The sequence below is a fragment of the Narcine bancroftii genome, chromosome 2, assembly GCF_036971445.1.
Source record: "Narcine bancroftii isolate sNarBan1 chromosome 2, sNarBan1.hap1, whole genome shotgun sequence".
Lineage (NCBI taxonomy): Eukaryota > Metazoa > Chordata > Chondrichthyes > Torpediniformes > Narcinidae > Narcine > Narcine bancroftii.
In genome coordinates, this window is record NC_091470.1 from 20,874,546 (window position 1) to 20,894,307 (window position 19,762).

The window sequence follows — 19,762 nt, forward strand, 5'->3', positions numbered from 1 at the left end:
CTGTCCAGTCCTTTCAAAATGTCTACCTGCATTGCCACTTTCATGAAATGATGTACCTGTACCCCCAAGTCCATCTATTTTACAACATTCTCCAGGGCCTTACTATGCATATTATTCCCTGATTTAATTTACCAAAGTATCTTGTGCATGTCAGTTAAATTCTATATGCTATTTCTTAGCCCACTTTCCCAGTTTATCTCCATCCTGTGCCATACTCTTGGTCACAGCCCTCCAATCTGTAAACAGCATTCCACTACTCTCTGACTCCTTCCATCAAATCAATTGGCTTGCTCACTGTGGATCCTATATAAACTGATGTCGGGTCAAGTGTACCATGTGAGATCTGGTCAAAGGTCTTGCTAAACTCGTAGACAATGTCTACCAACCCTGCCTTCTTACTGGTCACCTCTTCATATCAAAAACTCAATTCAATTTCTGAGACTCAATTGATCTTGTTGGGTTGACCATAATTTAGAGTCAATGGTTATCTTTTAAATAGTCCATATTAAGGCTTAAAATGCTTTTCACTTGTGTTACAACCAATAACTTTGTGTGTGTGAACTAAGTTTCTGAAACTTGTTTGTCAGAATCGAGTGTATTTAAAATTAAAAAAAAAAATCATCAGAGACAATTTCCTTGTAACGTATTAAAATCTTTTGTGATGGTAAATACTCATTTCTTTGGCTTGGCTTCGCGGACGAAGATTTATGGAGGGGGTAAAAAGTCCACGTCAGCTGCAGGCTCGTTTGTGGCTGACCAGTCCGATGCGGGACAGGCAGACACGATTGCAGCGGTTGCAAGGGAAAATTGGTTGGTTGGGGTTGGGTGTTGGGTTTTTCCTCCTTTGCCTTTTGTCAGTGAGGTGGGCTCTGCGGTCTTCTTCAAAGGAGGCTGCTGCCCGCCAAACTGTGAGGCGCCAAGATGCACGGTTTGAGGCGTTATCAGCCCACTGGCGGTGGTCAATGTGGCAGGCACCAAGAGATTTCTTTAGGCAGTCCTTGTACCTTTTCTTTGGTGCACCTCTGTCACGGTGGCCAGTGGAGAGCTCGCCATATAATACGATCTTGGGAAGGCGATGGTCCTCCATTCTGGAGACGTGACCCATCCAGCGCATTTACAAGCATATTAAATGTAAATGGGTGATGATAAAGAAGTAAGTCCAACTATCTTTTTCTTTAGCTTCAAGACAACAAACCTAGCCATAAGACAACAAAATTCATGTTGCAGTTTGCTGCAGACCTTAAGAGCTAAAGTTTCATTACATCACTGATTTTTCCCTCCATAAATCTAATATTGGTCTTCTGACAGGAGGTCCCAAATGCTAGATTTAGCAATTCTGTACGCATCAGCTCCATGTTTGATTTTTCCAGGCCAAGCTGATGATCATTCCACATCAGTCAGTTATTTAAAGGCACTGGGCTACCAAAGTGATACATTTTTTTCTGCTTCTATGCTCTCAGGTGCAGATTTGGATCAGTCGTTGCTGAGTTCGGAGAAACTAGACCGAGCTTCACCAGATTTGTGGCCGGAACAAAGTAGGATGCTATTGCGATGATTTTAAAAGTTATCAAAGAATAGTTTTTTTTTAAAAAAAAAAGTTGGTTCAGATTGGGGTGGCGTGGCTGACGTAGCAGCGCACGCTGTTAAAGCGCCACCCACCATGGTTCAAATCCATTGCTGTCTAGAAGGAGTTTGTACATTCTCCCCAATTCTGCGTGGGTCCAGCTAGGTGGTCCTCCCACCTTTCAAAACGTATGGGTGCGTAATTGAGGGGCATGGGCTTGTGAGCTGGAAGAGCCTGTTACCATTCTGTAGTCGAAATTTAAAAATGTAAACATTAAGCATCGAGATGTAGATGGTAATAGAACCTATGGTAGATTAGTTTAACTTTTTTAAAATTTAATTTTAAAAAAAGTTTAGATATGCTGCACGATAACAGACCGTTTTGGCCCATGAGCCTGTGCTGGCCAATTCCACCCAATTCTTTCTATCATAAGGGTGGGAGGAAACCAGAGACCCAGAGGAAACCCATGCAGACATACAAACTCCTTACAGACAGCATTATTCAATGCTGGCACTGTAGCAACATTGTACAAACTGTGCTGCCCTACGTGAATCAGAAGTGGAATAAGGGGAATTCACCAGAGCCCCATCTGATGTAATTGTTGTATCACCATTTGAATAAACAAAGCAGACTAAACACCAAGGAAAACACACTGAAGTCAATAATTTATCCAAGATGTTCTCAAACCAGAATTCCTCCCTTCTGCATGTCCAGCATGTACCATAGCTGAGGAGTGGCAGATACAGCCGCAACGTGAGTAAGTCAGTCCTGAGGGAGGCCATGGTGAGGTTTCCAAAACTGGGGGCATTGGGAGCTTTAGAGGTCCAAAGGGGCATCCGTACTGCCCACATCAGACATGTTTTGTGGAGGCTAAAGCAGAGGTTGTCAAGTCAAAGTAGCAGTGGGGTATAAGACAACTGTTCAGATAGACTGTTTTTAGGGATGCTGCAACTTTCACCATTAGTTTGGGTCATGGGACTGTCACCAATGTTCTGCTGGTAGCAACCATCTGGTGGATGAGCCTCTTCCAGCCTGGATGTACAATTCTTTTCAGTAGCCAAATTTTGCCACCACCTGACTCCTGTGCCTGGGCTTTAACCTGCTGCTGAAGGCTAGAAGCAGCAGCTGCTGACCTGGGTGAATGCCAATCAGCTGGTAAATAGCCATGACCATGTACTATTATGGAAATTGAAATTCATTATTAGATTTCTTTATATAGCTAAAGAGATGATTTTCACGTTCATGTGGCATGCAGAGCACAAGTTGGGAATCTGCTATATTGGGTTGTTTGGATGGTGTAGAGCAATTGCATTCCATTGAAGTGCTATGGAGTTGGAAAAATGTGTTCAGCAATAAATTATATTTTTAACTTGCAGAAGTGACTTGTAAGACATCATGGTCTAAGATTAGAACATGGACATATTTGACATGCTTACCTTTTTCAGTATATAGGAGGAACAGTAAAACTCCAACATACTCTGAATTTGCAGATTTTCTGGATGTTGGATCTTATCCTTTACAAATAAGAGCTTTCAAGTCACTTTTTTGAGATGTCACAAAATACCACCATTTTTCAGTGAACATGATAGGTTTAAAGGATGGATGTGTAACAGGCTTTTGGTGTGTTTTGGTGGAGCATGGAAACTGGGGCCTTGGTGTGTTTCAAGTGGATGCGGGAATGGGGTTCAAAGTGTGTTTTGGGGGAAGTGCAGGAATGGGAGCTCCGGTGTGTTTTGGGAGAAGTGGGAATGAGAATAGCAGTGAGAGCATGGGAACTGGGGCTCCACTGAGCTTTGAAGAGTGTGGAAATTGGAACTCAGCTGGTATTTAGGAGAGAGTGAGAATGGCAGCCCTTGAGTTTCAGGGGAAGAACAGGAACTGGGGCTTTGGTGTTTCAATAATGTGTGGGAAAACTTCACTTGTGAGACAAATGCCAAACTGTCAAGATTTCTGAAAGTACAGATTGCCGATCGAATTTTATTGCAGTTATGAAAAAAGTTATACTCTAAAATGTATGCTGTTTCTTGTAGTTTTATAACAATTTTTTACCCCCTCCATAAATCTTCGTCCGCGAAGCCAAGCCAAAGAAGAAGATAACAATGCCATTTACATCAGGATTTACGTCAAGAATGATTAAAGTCTCCTCTCTTTGCTGGTGACTTTGAAGTGTGAAAATTTAACCTGTTATTTGAGTTAACACTCAGAAAATTCAAATCAGTACTGATGTGGTAACCTGCTATTGCAGTAAAATTATTCAATATTGGCACATCTCATGTTGATAAAATAGAAACCAATTCTATCTCATTATCTCTTTCAGTGCCGGGTGTAACAGAATTTGCCTCATTCAAAAGTGTAAGTGTCTGCTATTGTATGAACATGATTCTGAGGAAGCACAAATTTGTTGTTTTAGAGACAATTACGTAAATACAAGATTTTTTTAAAAAAACATGAAATAGTTAAAAAGTGAGGTAGTGTCCATAGGTTCATTGTCTGTTCAGAAATCTGGTGGCAGAGGGGATTACAACATTTTTGTAATGTTGGGTGTGTGTCTTCAGGCTCCTGTACCTCCTTCCCGATGGTAGCAGTGAGAAGAGGGCATGGCCTGGGTGGTGAGGGTCCTTGATGATGGAGGATGCTTTCTCGAGACACCACCTCTTAAGGATGTCTTAAGAGCATGTGGCCTCTTTAACTGCAGGCATGTACCTAATGACCCATTCTTTCTATCATAAGGCAAGCCATTTTGTGTTGATTTAAGGTGCAAGCACCTTTGCATTCTCAATTGTTACATGAATATTTCATTCTTATTCCTAAATCTGAGTTGACAAGCCTCAGATCCTGTACTGACTAGATCAAATATATAACATTATCAGAATCAAATTCTTCTAAGACGTTTGTGCAAATTTAGACTAACTTTTACAATTTTTATTATAGCCTATTACCAGCTCTCCACCAAAATGGATGGCAGAACTCGAGAAAGATGATAATGACATGCTGAAAGGTATTTACAGTGTTCAACCTTTGCAGTAATTATAAACAGATAACCTTGAATAGTACAGAGTCATGACACATTAATACATGGCTTTGAGGATATGAAGAAAGTGGATCTGAATTTGTATACACCCTTCACAACAATAAAATTACAATATGCACATTCGGAAAGAATTATGAGAAAGTCAACAATAAGAATCATCTTCAACTATTCACAAGGAGTGTGGAAAGAATAAAGAATCAGTGTGCCCAAAGGAATATATTGAAAATAACTGCTGTAATTGGACTTTTGCACACAATACAGAAAGGAAAATATTAATTAGCGAAGACTGGCCCAGTCACATCATGAATATTTAACTCCACAAGCTGTCTCCAATGAAATTGTAGTCTCATAACCTCATATATACCCTTCTTATTTCTTCATGCCTTTGATTAACAAAAAAAAATCTATCACTAACAGATTTGAAATAAGCACTTGCCATAACTAGGATTTCACTGCAACTTGCAAAGACCATTCCAAATCTTAATGGTTCTTTTCAATTTTGGAATATGTGCTGCCGAAGCGAGCACAGTGGCTCTTTTCAAGTTGAGGTGATTCATAACTCTAGCCCTTTCTTCCACAACATGAAGACAGGCCCTTTAGATCACCAAATCAACCACCTGTTCACACTAATCCTATATTAATTAATTTTTAACTGAACTACGCAAGATTATAATTGGGGGCTCGGAGATGCTTATGCCTCCCTACTTTAAGCTCTGGGTTTGGTTTTGAACTTTTTTAGAAAAATTATTTTCTTTGCAAGATCTTTTGTATGCACTGTAGATGTTGATTAGATGGATGCTGTTTGACTGTTCCCTTTGGGAAAAGTCTGGAGCAAGGAAAGTGGGATTGGTCATCCCAAACCTGCGGAATTCTCTAGCACAGATGATGGTGGATATTTGGTTACTGTCCGTTCCAGTCTGAAATTCGTATTTTTGGAGTCTGAAGGGAGTCCAAGGAAAAGGAAATCAGCTTGTAAAGGGAACTTGTCACCGATCAGCCAGGAAAACATTGACTCAAGGTACCAGCCTTGTGACCCCACTGACCACTCTTCTTTCATTTTCTTAAGTTCTTGTTATTCATTTTGGAGAGCCACCATCCCTACTTCACTCTTAGTTTCTTTGGGATATTCTGTAAGCCATTTTTTTTTCAAGTTTTGCAAAGTAATTGTACAGCATGCCATTTAAAAATTTTTTTGGGATCTTATCAAGGTTACCTACTTTCTAATGGCACACCTTGCACCTAATGACCCATTCTTTGTATCATAAATGTCAAGCCATTTTATGTTGATTTATATCTCCCTTGCATTCTCAATTGTTACATCTTTTTACATCATCTTAATGGTATGTTTGTATTGTATCCCTTCTTCCCCCCCCCCCCCCCCAAATTTCCTGTGTATTTTGGCTTTTTTGTTTTTATTTTACTACATTGTCATTGGTTGACTTTTTCTCAGCAAGTTCTCTTGCCCCTAGGTAGTACCATTTTGAGGTGACTTCCTTATACATTGTTCTGGTTATCTGGTCAGATGATAATGAACTTAAACTTTTTAGAGTTGACTATGTTTTGGAGATGCTACTTAAATATTTAGTTTCGATTTTTATTTGGGAGATCAGTTTGCAATTAAAAATTTCTAAATAGAAATAGCAGATGGGTCCTTTATAAAAATTAGTGTAATTTGATGAAATATTCCACAGGAAATTAAGGAAATAGCTGCTCTGGTCTCATTTTTCTGATGCTCGCAGATGAAAATTTTAGAATGTGGCTTTTCTCCTCTTCTGAATTTTCAAAATCTTTTACTCCATTTTTCTCTTGAGTATTCTTATCTGTTTCTCTATAGTGAAATCTTTGGAATGTTATATACACAAGAATCAGAATGAAATTTTAATTTTGTGTAGATTTCTCTAATTTTTTGTTTTTTGAATTGTGTGATATGTCCAGCTTGAGTTGCACTAATTTTAAAATGAAATTTAAATAAAATTGTCATGTAAAGTTGTACAGTTGGTCTGAACACCCATAGCACATTGAACATATCCAATTGAGGTTTACTAGCATGTTCCAGATAATGTATCCTAATGAATTTTGGTCTTGATCACAGAGTTGGGAAGTCTTACATATGCTAACTTAATGGAGAAAGTACGAGGGCTCCAGAATCTTGCTTATCAGCTTGGACTAGATGAATGTAAGTGGATGTTTTTGTTCCAAATTATTTCCTGTTATTATACTGCAATGCTATGAATGCATAATTCAATACTTCCTGGCCATTCGGAAGTTTGGCTGGAGACTTAAAAGTAGGTGATAGATGACAGACTACTGAAAAAACTGCTTCTTCTGGGCTGATGCTACCCCAAACCTTTGTTAACGAAGGCAGCAGCTTTTGTTATTAATCCTCTTCTACTTATTTACTATATATTTTCAGAGGTTTTTTTTTACTGGGAAGTTGCTCATGACAGTTCCAAATTTCCTGGTTCATTTTTAAAGGTGGCAACAGGACTAATATAATTTAAAAATGTTAGATGAAACAATGTAATGATGATTAAACTGTTTTGTCTGTCTTCACTGGTTTAAGCGTCGTATGACGTAAATTGAGATTGTCTCTTTGCTTTGAGTTACAATGAATGCAAATGTCTTTGAGATCCATGTTTGCTCATAATGAGGAGAATGAAACCCAAAGTTTAAGGCAGGGGTGTCAAACTCAAATTCACAGAGGGCCAAAATTAAAAACTTGGACTAAGTCGAGGGCCGAACTAAATATTTATTGAAAATTTTCAACAACATCTGCATGTTTTCTCTTCTTTCAACATATGTAATGTTAAACTTTAGGATCTAACTTTAGGAGGATAATGATACAGGTCAGGAGTAGGTAGCTCAAGTTCACCCTTTGCTTGACCTGAGGGAAACCTATTTGGTCCCTGTGGAGATGTAGTCAGCATTCACAGGCTGTGTCCATTTTGGCCTGCATCAGGAATCAGCATTTCCTGCTCACTCCTCAGGCTCTCAGCCTCTATTCACCCTCGACCCACCATCCCTGTACCTGACCAGTCCTTTACCCAACCTCTACTCACCCCTCACTCCACTCGCTCTGTCTCTACCCACCCCATCCTATACACGCCCCTCTACTGCCTCTCCCCTCAACCTGTTCCTCCCTCTACCCGTCTCTCACCCTCTAATCACCCCTCCCCTACTCACCCTGCCCCTCCCCTTTTACCTCTTCCCTATCCACCCCTCCTTCTACTCATCCCTCCCTCTAACTGCCCCTAGCACCACCATAACTTCCCCTGCCCATTACTCCTCATTTACACCCTCTGCCCACCCCTGCTTACCCACCCACTCAGGCCCAGCGCGCTGCCGATCAACCTTTGCGGACAGCCACCATCTCTCTCTTCACGTGCAGGGCCGAACCAGCCGTCCCTGGGGTCCGCGCGGGTGCAAGCGCTGAAGGCCGTGGCGACCGGGAGAAGTGCGCTCGCGCTGTGGAAGGGCCATCCGGTGCCAGTCGCGCGGGGCTCGCGCTGCCCGGGGGCCGTGCGCAGCCTGCCATGCCCGTCGCGCCGACAGGAAATCACAGGCGCTCGCCAATCCGCCGCACCACTCGACAGGTGGGAGAAGTGACTGGTTGTGCGGGGAGCCTTCCAACTGGCTTGCCGGCTGATGACATCGACAGACTTCTCGTGTTACATCTCGTGTTACAATGGGGAAGGATGTGCAATGAAGAGGGAGGATGGTGGGGGTGACATTACCAAAAAACAGCATCGGCTCTCGCTGCAGGGCGGGCCACCTCTAATACATTTTTGAAATGATCTTGCGGGCCAAATATAATTATATCGCAGGCCAAATTTGCCCCGCGGGCCAGAGTTTGACATATGTGGTTTAAGGTCTGCTCAGAAGCTATTCAGGCATAGTGGGTCCAGTAGACCTTGCAATGATGTCTGCACATTGCTATGCTGGCAACAAAACACAGCTAATACATTGAAGAATTAAAATAATTGAATTTGATCTCCCAATCTGCTCCGGTGGACGTCTCAGTTTGATTGTTTTAGTGATGATCTCTTTCTTTCTCCCTTTGTAGGGGAGGAGGGAGGGTGGTGGGGGGGGGGGTTTAATTTAATTCTATAATGCTTGTATCACTATTATAATAACTAATGTCATATGATTTAAAATTGTAAATATATTTTAAACAATTGGGTGAGGAAGTGAGCTGTTGTTGGCCGTCTCCTTGTCATTTGATCTGCCTCGGAGAATTCCACAGGGTAGGTATGCTTGATGGGACATGTGTATATATTGGAGGTGGTGCACTCTTTTCACTGTTTCTGCTTGCTCCTGTTGATGAGGGCAAAGCTGCTGGCCCCCATCTTGACAACCTTTTACAGGAGCATAGTTGAGAGTATCCTGTCTGGCTGCATCAGACCAATAAGTCGAAACACAGGATCATTAAAACATCTGAGAGGATCACTCTTCCTCTATCGACGAGACTTACTGGGACTGATGTCTAAATAGGACTCAAGGAATTATAAAGACTCTTTCCATCCAGTGCGCAGTCTCTTCAACCTGCTACATTAAGAAGGTGGTACTGGAGCATCAAAATCATAACATATAACATAACATAACAATTACAGCACGGAAACAGGCCATTAGGCCCTTCTAGTCCGCACCGAACCAAACACCCCTTTCTAATCCCACCTCCCTGCACAATGCCCATAACCCTCCATCTTCTTCTCATCCATATACCTGTCCAACCTTTTCTTAAATAATACAATTGACTCCGCCGCCACTATTTCTCCCGGAAGATCATTCCTCACAGCTACCACTCTCTGAGTAAAGAAGTTCCCCCTCATGTTACCTCTAAACCTCTGCCCCTTAATTCTTAACTCATGTCCTCTTGTTTTAAACTTTCCTCCTCTTAACGGAAATAGTCTATCCACATCCATTCTGTCTATCCCTTTCATAATCTTAAATACTTCTATCAAATCCCCTCTCAACCTTCTACGCTCCAAAGAATAAAGACCCAATCTGTCCAATCTCTCCCCATACTCCAGATGCTTAAACCCAGGCAACATTCTGGTAAACCTTCTCTGCACTCTCTCCACTCTGTTTATATCCTTCCTATAATTAGGCGACCAGAACTGCACACAGAACTCCAAATGAGGCCGCACCAACGTCTTATACAATCTCAACATCACCTCCCAACTCCTATATTCCATGCAATGATTGATAAAGGCCAGCATACTAAAAGCCTCTTCACCACCCTATTCACGTGAGTTTCTACCTTCAGGGAACGATGTACCGTTACTCCTAAATCTTTCTGCTCTTCTGTATTCCTCAATGCTCTCCCATTTACCACATATGTCCTATTCTGATTCTTCTTACCAAAATGAAGCACCTCACACTTATAAGCATTAAATTCCATCTGCCATTTTTCAGCCCACTTTTCTAAGCAGCCCAAATCCCTCTGCAATCCTTGAAAACCTTCTTCATTATCCACTATTCCACCTATCTTAGTATCGTCTGCATATTTACTAATCCAATTCACCACCCCATCATCTAGATCATTAATGTATATAACGAACAACAATGGGCCCAATACAGATCCTTGAGGCACACCACTGGTCACCGGCCTCCAACCTGACAGACAATTATCCACTATCACTCTCTGGCCTCTCCCTTTCAGCCAATGTTCAATCAGGACTGTGTGGCTGGGAAATGGGTTCTTCCCATGAGCTGTGAGACTGATGAACAGCATCGTGTAGTCATGGAAGTCTTCCCAAATATTTATATATACTTATTTTGATTATGTGATCTTTGTGTATTGGGCGTGCACCATGGTCTGAAGAGATGGTGTTTTGAGTTGTATATGTTCAATCAGATGATAATAAACTTGAACTTGAAGTTCTTGGAGCTGTTCTGATTGCCCCTTCTTCATTTTGATCAGTGACAAGCCAGGGATTCCCAGGAGGACATTTTTTTCAAGAAGTCTTTTAACAGGAATTAGAGGGGAGTCAGGCATGCTAATATTATCGCCCATCCATTGGAGCTGGCTGAGGATAATTAGAACCTTAAAGCTGAGTCTGTTGGCTTGGCGGAGGATACTGACTTTGGGTTGCCTTTTCTACCAGTGATGGTCTTATTACTTTGATGCTTTGAGGTGCCTATTGTAGATGCTCCGTAATTCTGAAGTGTAGAGAAGGCTGCGATTCAATGCTGCACGGTAGACCGTGAACTTTATGCTGGGTATGAGGTCCTAATTATCAAATGCACTTTTTGTCCTATGACTAAAAGATCTGCTAGTGTACTGGAGGTAGTACACCAGAGTTCTTCTAAAAAGGAGCTAATCCTTGTATAATGGGTGGTCCCCAGGAATCACACCTTAACTGGAGTGAGTTGGAGTGTGATCTGAATATGTTGGGCAGAATGTGTAACTATTGAAAATTTGTTGGTAAGTATGAATTATTATTATTTTTTTTGCAGATTGCATCTTGAGATATGTAACGTACTGGGTATTTGGCTTGGTTGGAAAATATTTTATAAAATATAAAATCACGAACTTGGTAATAGAAGGAAAATTGAATATTACACTATTAAATAGAATTGCATTCTTGATAAGATTAAACAAGGAAAGCGGTTTTTAAGTAATACTGGTTGAAGGTTAATCAAAGCTACTGCATTGTCATCATTTGTGGAACAATATATTTAATGATTCACGTGAGGTATATTAATAGTGTATAATGGATCTCTGGTAATGATTACAAAACATGAGGGTAATTGAGCAGTTTAGTTGACTTCCTAAGTTGTCAGAACCATGCTTGTTAAATGTTAAATGAATGCAAAATATGAAATATTGAAATTGTTTTAGTCTGGTTTTTAAAAACAATGATGACTGAAAAAGGCTTCCCCTGTTAATATGTGGTAGTCTATCCACTGAAGGAATCGTGTTCTGAACATGATTACAACTCTCATTGAGGCTGGAAGTTGATTTAGCAGGTACTATCTGATTTTTATAGAGTTTACTGGATATTGAATGACTTTTTTTCAACAGTAATTGAAGGTTAAGGTGATCTCTTAAAGCTATAAAGGCAATTTGCAAGCCATATATCAAATATTAAATTGTGGCTTTTGACTCGCATTGCATATCTTTTATTTCTATGATCATCTATAAAATTATAATTATATACCTCAATAAAGAAGATCAGCAGGGATAACCGACCAATAGACGCAAACTGATTCAAAAGGGAATTGAGGCTGTGATGTATTGTTTTTATTTTAAAAAATTCTCCTCAGGAAAATGTATATTGGGGTAGTCATGTTATTACCATGTTTGCATTCACTTACAGGCTGAGCAGCAATTACTTGCTCAATCCTAGGAGCCTTTGAGTGGGTCTTGTGTTGCTGGAGGAAACCAAAGGCACTTAAAGGGTGTCTATGCTCTCATCCTTTCTCAGATGCTTCAGTATACAAATTTAATATTTGGATAATCTGTTCTAATAATGTTGATGAGGGGCTAAATTCTTCATGGGACACTGAGAAAATTCCCTCTCATAAGAGAAGAAGAAGGCACCTCCCCTTGCTTCCATTTGGTGTTGCAACTCCTAGGTCAGCTTGGGTTATGCTTTCAAGTTTCTGCAGAGGAGCTTTGAATTTGCAGTCTTAGAATTCAGAAACATGCCAGCAGTTGGTAGTGTTGGATAGAGACCGTGATGGATATGCAGCTTCTCATTTAAATAAAAACACATGCTAGAAGCACTCAGCAGGTCAGATCGCATCTTTGGAAAGAGAGTCATTGTTAAAGGTCAAAGACCTTTTGGCACGGATAAAGAGAAAGGAAGTTAGTGTAACTTCAAATGCTCCCTTTTTAGGAGAGCTGGAGTTGAGGTGCTTCCAGTGTGACACACAATAAGAAAATCGCTGGAAGTATTCAGCAGGTCACATTCAGTAGCAGTAGAATTGACATTTCAAATCAATGACTTTTCATTAGAACAGGGACAAGCTGCAGGTGAAACAAGTTTCACGTGGCCAAGTGACGGCAGAAAGATGAAAAGTGAAGGACTGAGATGATGCAGTTCAGCAAAAGTGGGTGATAGAGCCACCTAAGGGAGCAGACTTTTGTGCTTGTAGCATTTTCTGTTTTACTTTAGAGAGCAATAGAATTTCTAAGAACTGGGACATAGCATTAGGGTTGGGTGGGGGGGGGGGGGGAATGTATTAGAGAAAATAATGCGATTGAAAAATTAATAAATCCTCTGGACCTGATGATTGCATCCCAAGGTCCTAAAAGCTTTGAAGATTGTCAGTCTTCCAAAATATCATAGTTTTTAAAACTGTTCTCACTGAATGAAAAGTAAACCTGTTATTGAAAAAAGATGAGGAAATAAACTCAGGAACTACAGAAATGTTAACCTGACATTAGTTACATGGAAATAAATTTTTTCAGAAACTGACATCAGGCTCTTAGAAATTGAATAGAATCAAAGTAGATTTAGAAGACCCTTATCCCACACAAAATCATATACAAAATGTGGGCTTGGAGTAATAAGCTCGTGTCAACTGAAGATTGGTTAATGAATAGAAACTAGAGAGTACAAATAAAAAGAAAAACAATGCTGGAGAAACTCAGCAGGTCAAACAGCGTCGGTCTTGAGCCCTTCATCAAGGAAGATTACAAATAAAAGATCATTTTTGGTTTGAGAGGGTGCGATTAATGTTGGACTATGTTGCGGCTCCAGCATAAGAAATCTAGATGCAGTTGTGGCTACTGTGAAGTGGCAGAGAACAAGAAGAGTGGAGAGCCAGGAAAATTAGACAATAGACAATAGGAGTTGGAGTAGGCCCTTCGGCCCGTCGAGCCAGCACCGCCATTTTACAGACCATGGCTGATCACTACCATCAGTACCCCTTTCCAGCCTTATCCCCTTAACTCCTCAGTGGACACACTTACCAGGACTATGACTGGAGGATTGGCAGGAAGTCTCTGTGAATGTATTTGATTTGCCTAGTGAAGTATTCTTTTCACAAAGTCCCATTGTCACGATGAATCTTTATCGCCATTGTTTGATTAACATGTTTTTTGTGCATTTTAAAATTCAAAATGGAGTCCCAGAGTGTGGCAACTTAGTGAGGTGACTGGGTTCCAAGTAAATCAAAGCTTTTTCAAGCTATCTTTGTGAGTGTAACAATAAACTTAAATAACGAGACACCCACAAGAGCAGATTCTGGGTTTCCAATTGTTTGTACTAAGACCATTAAGAGCTGGGAGCAGAATTAGGCAATTGGCCCCATTGAGTCTTTTCTGCTGATGCTGGTGCATTCTTCCTTTTAACTCCATTCTTCTGCCTTCTCTCCATAAACTTTGAGGCATTTACAAATCAAGAACCTATCATCCTCCACTTTCAATCTGCCCAATGACTTTGCTTCCACAGCAGTCTGTGGCAAAGAATTCCACAGATTTGCTACCCTCTTACTGAAATTTCTCCTTGTCTCTGTTCTAAACTATATTTTTGTGAGGAAACCAAGGGAATACATCTGTTTATTTGTGACACAAAAGGTGGATTCAAGTGAATATTATGAGAAAGGATGCAGAGAGTTTTGTGGATTGTGGGAGTATTTGGATCGGCTAAGTGAACGGCTGAAGACATGGCAAATCGAATGCAATGAGGGAAGAAAAGTGCCACTCATTTGGGAGGAAAAAAGTAAAGAATTTTTTTAATGCTGAAAGGTTGAAACATCCATAGGGATTATTTTTCCCAATTGTTAAAGTGTATTTGTCACGTCTTTGCATTCATATAATTAACATGTATATATTTACAACAAGCAATTTGTTTCAGTGAGGTCACTTCTCAATTTTCTAGTAATTGCAAGAGAAAAGATGACATGCTTGTGGATATTGTGCACAAGACTGCTTTCCCTGCCTTGCCACAGTTGAAGTACTGCTTCATTTCTGGGATGGAAGGATTATTTTGAGTTTAGAAAAATTAGATGAGGCCAATTTTCCTTAAGGAGCATGACAGAGTTGATACAGGAAATAGGTTTTCATTGGGCTGTGATGTCTGGAACTATGAGTCACAGCCTCAACATAAGATGTCGTCCATTCAGGATTAAAATAAGAAAAAATATTCTGCACACACAGTAATGAATCTGAAATTCAATGACCTTCAGGGTGGAGACTTGGGCAATTAATTTATTCAAGTTGATCAATATTCTTAGATGTAAAGGCAATCGAGGATTAAGGCTATATGGCTCTTCAAGCTATTTTACTCAGTGGTAGAGCATATTTGATTTGTTAAAAAAATGGAAGAGCGAGAGTAGACTATTTAAGGTTATTTTAGTTTACCAATATCTGAAGGATTTTGCTTCATATCTGAAGTGGCATGCCTGATATTCCCAAGTTTGGATCTGAGTGAGTAGTTTGTGGCAGATATGGAATGTGTCCCTGAATTTGGTAGCTCCACAGCCCTTTGGGACAATATTAATAGCCGAGCATCCCATCTATCTGTTTGAACTAGGAGATGTGAGTGGCTCAAGAGAATGCCAGATGCTGGAATGTGGACCAAAAAGACAGACGGAACCCTGGAGGAATTCAGTTGGTCAAGTTGAAGAAAAAGAATCGTTGATGTTTTTATATGTCTATCTCAACTATCAGACTCCTGAACAATAGACTCATTTAAAGATATATCTTTCTCATTATTTATTACTCTATATTTATACATCTGCATTTGCACCATCAGTTTATTCACTGTTCTTTGAGTGCAATTTACAGTTACTGGTAATTAGAAATTCTGCCTGGCCCTCAGAAAAAAGAATCTCCCTGTTGTGTGATGTCATGAATTATTCTGACAATAAGTTTGAACTTTGACTTTGATAAAGGTTTCCAACCTGAACAGCAACAATTCTTTTTCTTCCAATTAAATTACTGACCACTAAGTTCCTCCAGCAGATTGCTTTATGCAAAGAAGTTTGAAGATTGCTGAGGATTAATAATGTATTGAGCTCTTGGCAAAAATCTCAGTGATTAAACTGGACTGAGCTGGGCATCATGTTCAAAATATCAGTGGTTTGCTCTAATTTTAGTTGGTTAATTTTCATCAGTAGCTTTGTATGTGTTTGGAAAATACAAACTTTTATCCCTGACATTTGATGTGCAAGTGAATTGAGTCTCTACAAGTGATTCAATTGTTCAATGCAACTCAAGGGATTGAATGTTGTAGTGTAAGCTTTTCCACAAGATGGCACCACTGCCTTGAGTTTACCAACTTCCTGTCTGATTAGGAACAAGAGTGTAAAGCTAATAAAAATGTTATGAGTTTTATTGTGTTCAGGCTTAAATTTAAAATGGTCTTTGTGGCAAATTGAACAGTATGTTCATTTTGATCATTTTTGATGGAGATTATTTCATTTTGCAAATGTTGTCTTAAGATATCACCCAATGAACAAATTAAGGGGAAAAAAATTGTACCAAATAGATTGCACTTGTGATCTACTGTATTCATAGGCATACAAGCTGGGGGTGGGGGCAACACCCCTCCCAAATTTGGACAAAACAGTGGGGAAAATTCAAGCAAAGCAAGAAGGAAAAAAAATTGGACAGAGAAAATTCTGCTGTTCTCTGGGAGAGGGGGGTGGTCACTGAAATCTCTCATCATCCTTGACTCACTCCAGACTATTGCTGGATATCTCTGACATCCTCTGGAGTGATTGACTCTCCTGGTTGTGCCCAGGGTCAATGCTACTATTAGGTCATCAAGACAGCCATCTAGGGTACAGACCACAGGGGGCACAGTCAGGGTTGGACAAGTTCAGATCAAGTGCACTGCACGTTTGCAGAGTGCCCTGACCAACATGTGGCAATCAAGTAAGGCTTTAATTTTTTTTGTGGGTGGTATTCTCCAGCGAGTGCGGGGCTCAGGGAGGGCAATGGGATAGCAACTCCCTGAGGGAGTGGGATTGGGGGGGGGGTGCAAATGCCCTTGCTCGGACCTGGCCACATTGGCTCAGGCTGGATCGCTGGAGCCCAGTGCGTCCCTCCCTCTTCCCTTTCCACTTCCCCATTTTCCCCCTTCCCTCCCTGGTCCTTGGGTGCATTGCAGGCCCCGTGTAAAATTTCAGGCAAATCAACCCCTCTGCCCTGCCTTAACCAAAGAGACCTCATATGCCTATGTCTATATTTCAACCTCAAAGCAATTTTAATGATGAAATATTTGGAATTAAGTTGCCACCTACATATCAGCTATGGTACGGATTCCTTTTTTAAAAATAAATATATTTTTAGTGATACAACAGAGTAACAGGCCCTTTCGGTCCACGAGACTGCACTGCCCAAATACACCCATGTGACCAATTAACCTAACAACCCTGTATGTCTTTGAAACATGGGAGGAAACCAACCCAGACACAAGGAGAACATACAAACTCCTTACAGTGCCGGAGTTAAACCCGGGTCACTGGCGCTGTAATAGCATTGCACTGACTGCCGCCCCAAAAAGGCGATGGTGATCTTTGACCCCTTCTGAATTCTCACCTGTTTCCCCAGGTTAACAGGTGGTGAGGAAAACACAGAGAGAAACTTCAAAGCGGCATAGATTGGGTTTAAGTGAGCAAAAATTTGGAAAATGGAATAAACTGCAGGAAAATGTGAGGTTGTTCATTTTGGATGGTAGAATGAAAAAACAAAGTTATGGCACAAAGGAGTCTGGAGGCCCAAGTGCATGAAACACAAAAAGTTGGTGTAGAAGTATGGCAAATATTAGGAAGGCTATTGAAATGCTGGCCTTTATTACAAGGGGTAATAACAGTTTTTGATGCAACATCACAGGCTGCTTGTGAGATGTTACCTGAGGTTTATTTTGACCTTCATAGGCAAAGAGTAAGGCACACCAATATCCAATTAAGCACCATCCTACAGAATGCTGATTCATTATAGGGTCTCAGTCCTTCAGTTGGAAGACTGGCAGATAATATCCTCCCCATCTTGTCTCTTAAAAAGAGTATTCTCAGGTTACTTGTTGCTATGCAGGAAACCTTGTGCATACCCTACACTTTACTGGCACTCTTGCAGTGAGTGGTCACCATGGTTTGAGCGCTGGGGCTATCTACGAGGGCTGGCATTGGGTGGGCGGAGCAAGTATTACAGCTGTTGAGCACCGAGATGTAGGCTAAGGACTGCACCAGGGCTGTCACACTGAATGGAAGCTGCTGATGGGAACTGGAAGCATCTGCCCCATGTGTTGATGGATCACCCAGGTTTCTACAAATTCTCATCATCACCTAATGGATGTCAAGGAAGCTGCTGTCTTCCCCTTTCCTTGTTCGGCTGCACAGCTGTCTCTTGCCAGGAGATTTTTACGTGGTAATAGATTCTACCAGAGAATCCAGGTGGTTGGTTGACTCATGGTTAACTGCTTCTGATATCCAGCAATGACCAGAGATAACATAGATTAAAAAAAAATCCTTTCAAGGTATTAAGTTTTCATTAAAAATTATGCCCCACAAATATAAGCATTTGAATTCCAAGATCACTTTTTTCACCGGATTTCCTCTTTATGTAAGTTTACCCTTTTCTGGATACCTGATTATTTAAACGCTCTCCCAACCAGGGCTCTCACTCTGTACTTTGTGTATGTCAGAGATTGGCTTTATCGTCCTGTTCATCTTAACCAATGCTGTAATCTGACAAAGTCAGAATTAAAAATTCTTTTCCTTGTTTTAATTGAGAAGGATATAAAGAAGCCACTGTGAGGCTAAGTAACATGCTGGAATTGATGGTGGGACTAGATAAGATTGATAGGTTGAAACCTATGAATTTATATTCTGAATGAAAGGCCTGAGAGTTCCAAAAATGGCCGGCCTTGGCATGTCAAGGTTCCGGCATAAGAGTTCCTATATCGAATGCTTGGGTCAAATATGAGAACTGGAAAGGCCATTCTCTATCTCTTGAACCTCTGCAACTCTTTTCGTGGAGCTCAAATTGTGCTGTCTTCTCATTCTCAATTTTCATCTCTCCCTTTTGTAAGCTGAGTCTTCAACTGCTTTGATCATAAACTTGAACATCCTCCATAAACTTCACTGCCTTTCTACCTCATTGTCTTCTTTAATAACTACTTTGATATAGATTTCAGTCATGTGTCCTAATTTCTCATTACCTAGATCTGTCATTTTCTTTGATAATGTTCCTTTGAGGTGTTTCTCTGTGCTAAAGATGGAGTGCATCTTGTTAATAAAGAATGAAATTAATACAGAAACTGGTGGAAAAGCCCGACGGGTCCAGCAGCTGCTTTTATGTCAGATTTCCAGAACCTGCAATTTAGTTGGTTTTAATATCTTTATCACAAATAATGTTAATGATATGCTTTAGGATAGCAGGCGAACAAAATAAGAACATGTGCTCTTTTCCTGTGGCTTCTGTTGGATGTCAATCTCCCATCACTGCAGGGTGTTGGGGGGGGGGGGGGGGGGGGAAGAGGGGGAAGGGCAGCTTCCCAATTTTCCATTGGTATTTATAATGCGTTCATTGAGTTCATTGCATCAGTGAAAATTCAATATACCTGTAAAATTTTTCAACCTGCCAATTTTATTACTTTTTTAAAAATAAAACAAATTTAAAAAAATTAAGTCCAAGGAATCAGATTGTTTTGTAGGTTGGTGTGGATTCAGAAGTGGGTTGATGTCGTGCAATTTCACTCAAAGATCCTTTGAATTCCTGTAGGAAAAAAAATCCCATAAATAGGGTAAATAATAGCGATTATAATCACAACCTTGAGGACATTAAAAATGTGCTTATTTATTCATTGACCAGCAAGGGAACATGCAACATTTTTTAAAACTGGACAGTCATTTGTAGTGAGAAAGGAAAACATTAAGCACATCATTGGGGGGAAAAAAAATCAGGGGCAGAGCTCGAGAAGCATTTTTAAGCAGAGGTTGATACACATTGAGCACAAGTTTTAAAAAAAATTATCTGGATAAAGCATTTTTTTTTAAAAAAAGAGTGGATACTCTTCTGGTATTATTCCAAATATTCACTGAAGCAACTATTTAATTTTTGTTGTAATATTTAGCATTTAAAATCTGGATATGGATGTGTAATTTTTTTTGAAATAGCTCTCTAATTAGTTCTTCCCCACTGCTCTTTCTCCACAGACTTGCATTTTTTCCCTTTTTCAAGTATTTACCTAATTCCATTTTGAAAG

General features: G+C 40.3%; 1 protein-coding gene across 8 annotated transcripts in view; it reads left to right on the forward strand.

The window, feature by feature from the left end:
* lin52 (lin-52 DREAM MuvB core complex component) overlaps nucleotides 1-19,762 on the forward strand; it is a 122,572-nt gene that overhangs the window by 2,586 nt on the left and 100,224 nt on the right. For 7 of the 8 annotated variants that reach the window (XR_011351064.1, XM_069916075.1, XM_069916077.1 and 4 more), the window contains exons 2-5: nucleotides 1,460-1,535; nucleotides 3,882-3,916; nucleotides 4,496-4,562; nucleotides 6,688-6,771. Coding sequence is in view for 7 of the 8 variants with exons in the window: in XM_069916075.1 (XP_069772176.1) it covers nucleotides 1,460-1,535; nucleotides 3,882-3,916; nucleotides 4,496-4,562; nucleotides 6,688-6,771 (262 nt within the window). In the remaining variant the exon portion in view is untranslated. Of the gene's footprint in view, nucleotides 1-1,459; nucleotides 1,536-3,881; nucleotides 3,917-4,495; nucleotides 4,563-6,687; nucleotides 6,772-15,082; nucleotides 15,102-19,762 lie in introns of those variants that run through there. The other variant, XM_069916081.1, reaches the window with a different exon arrangement.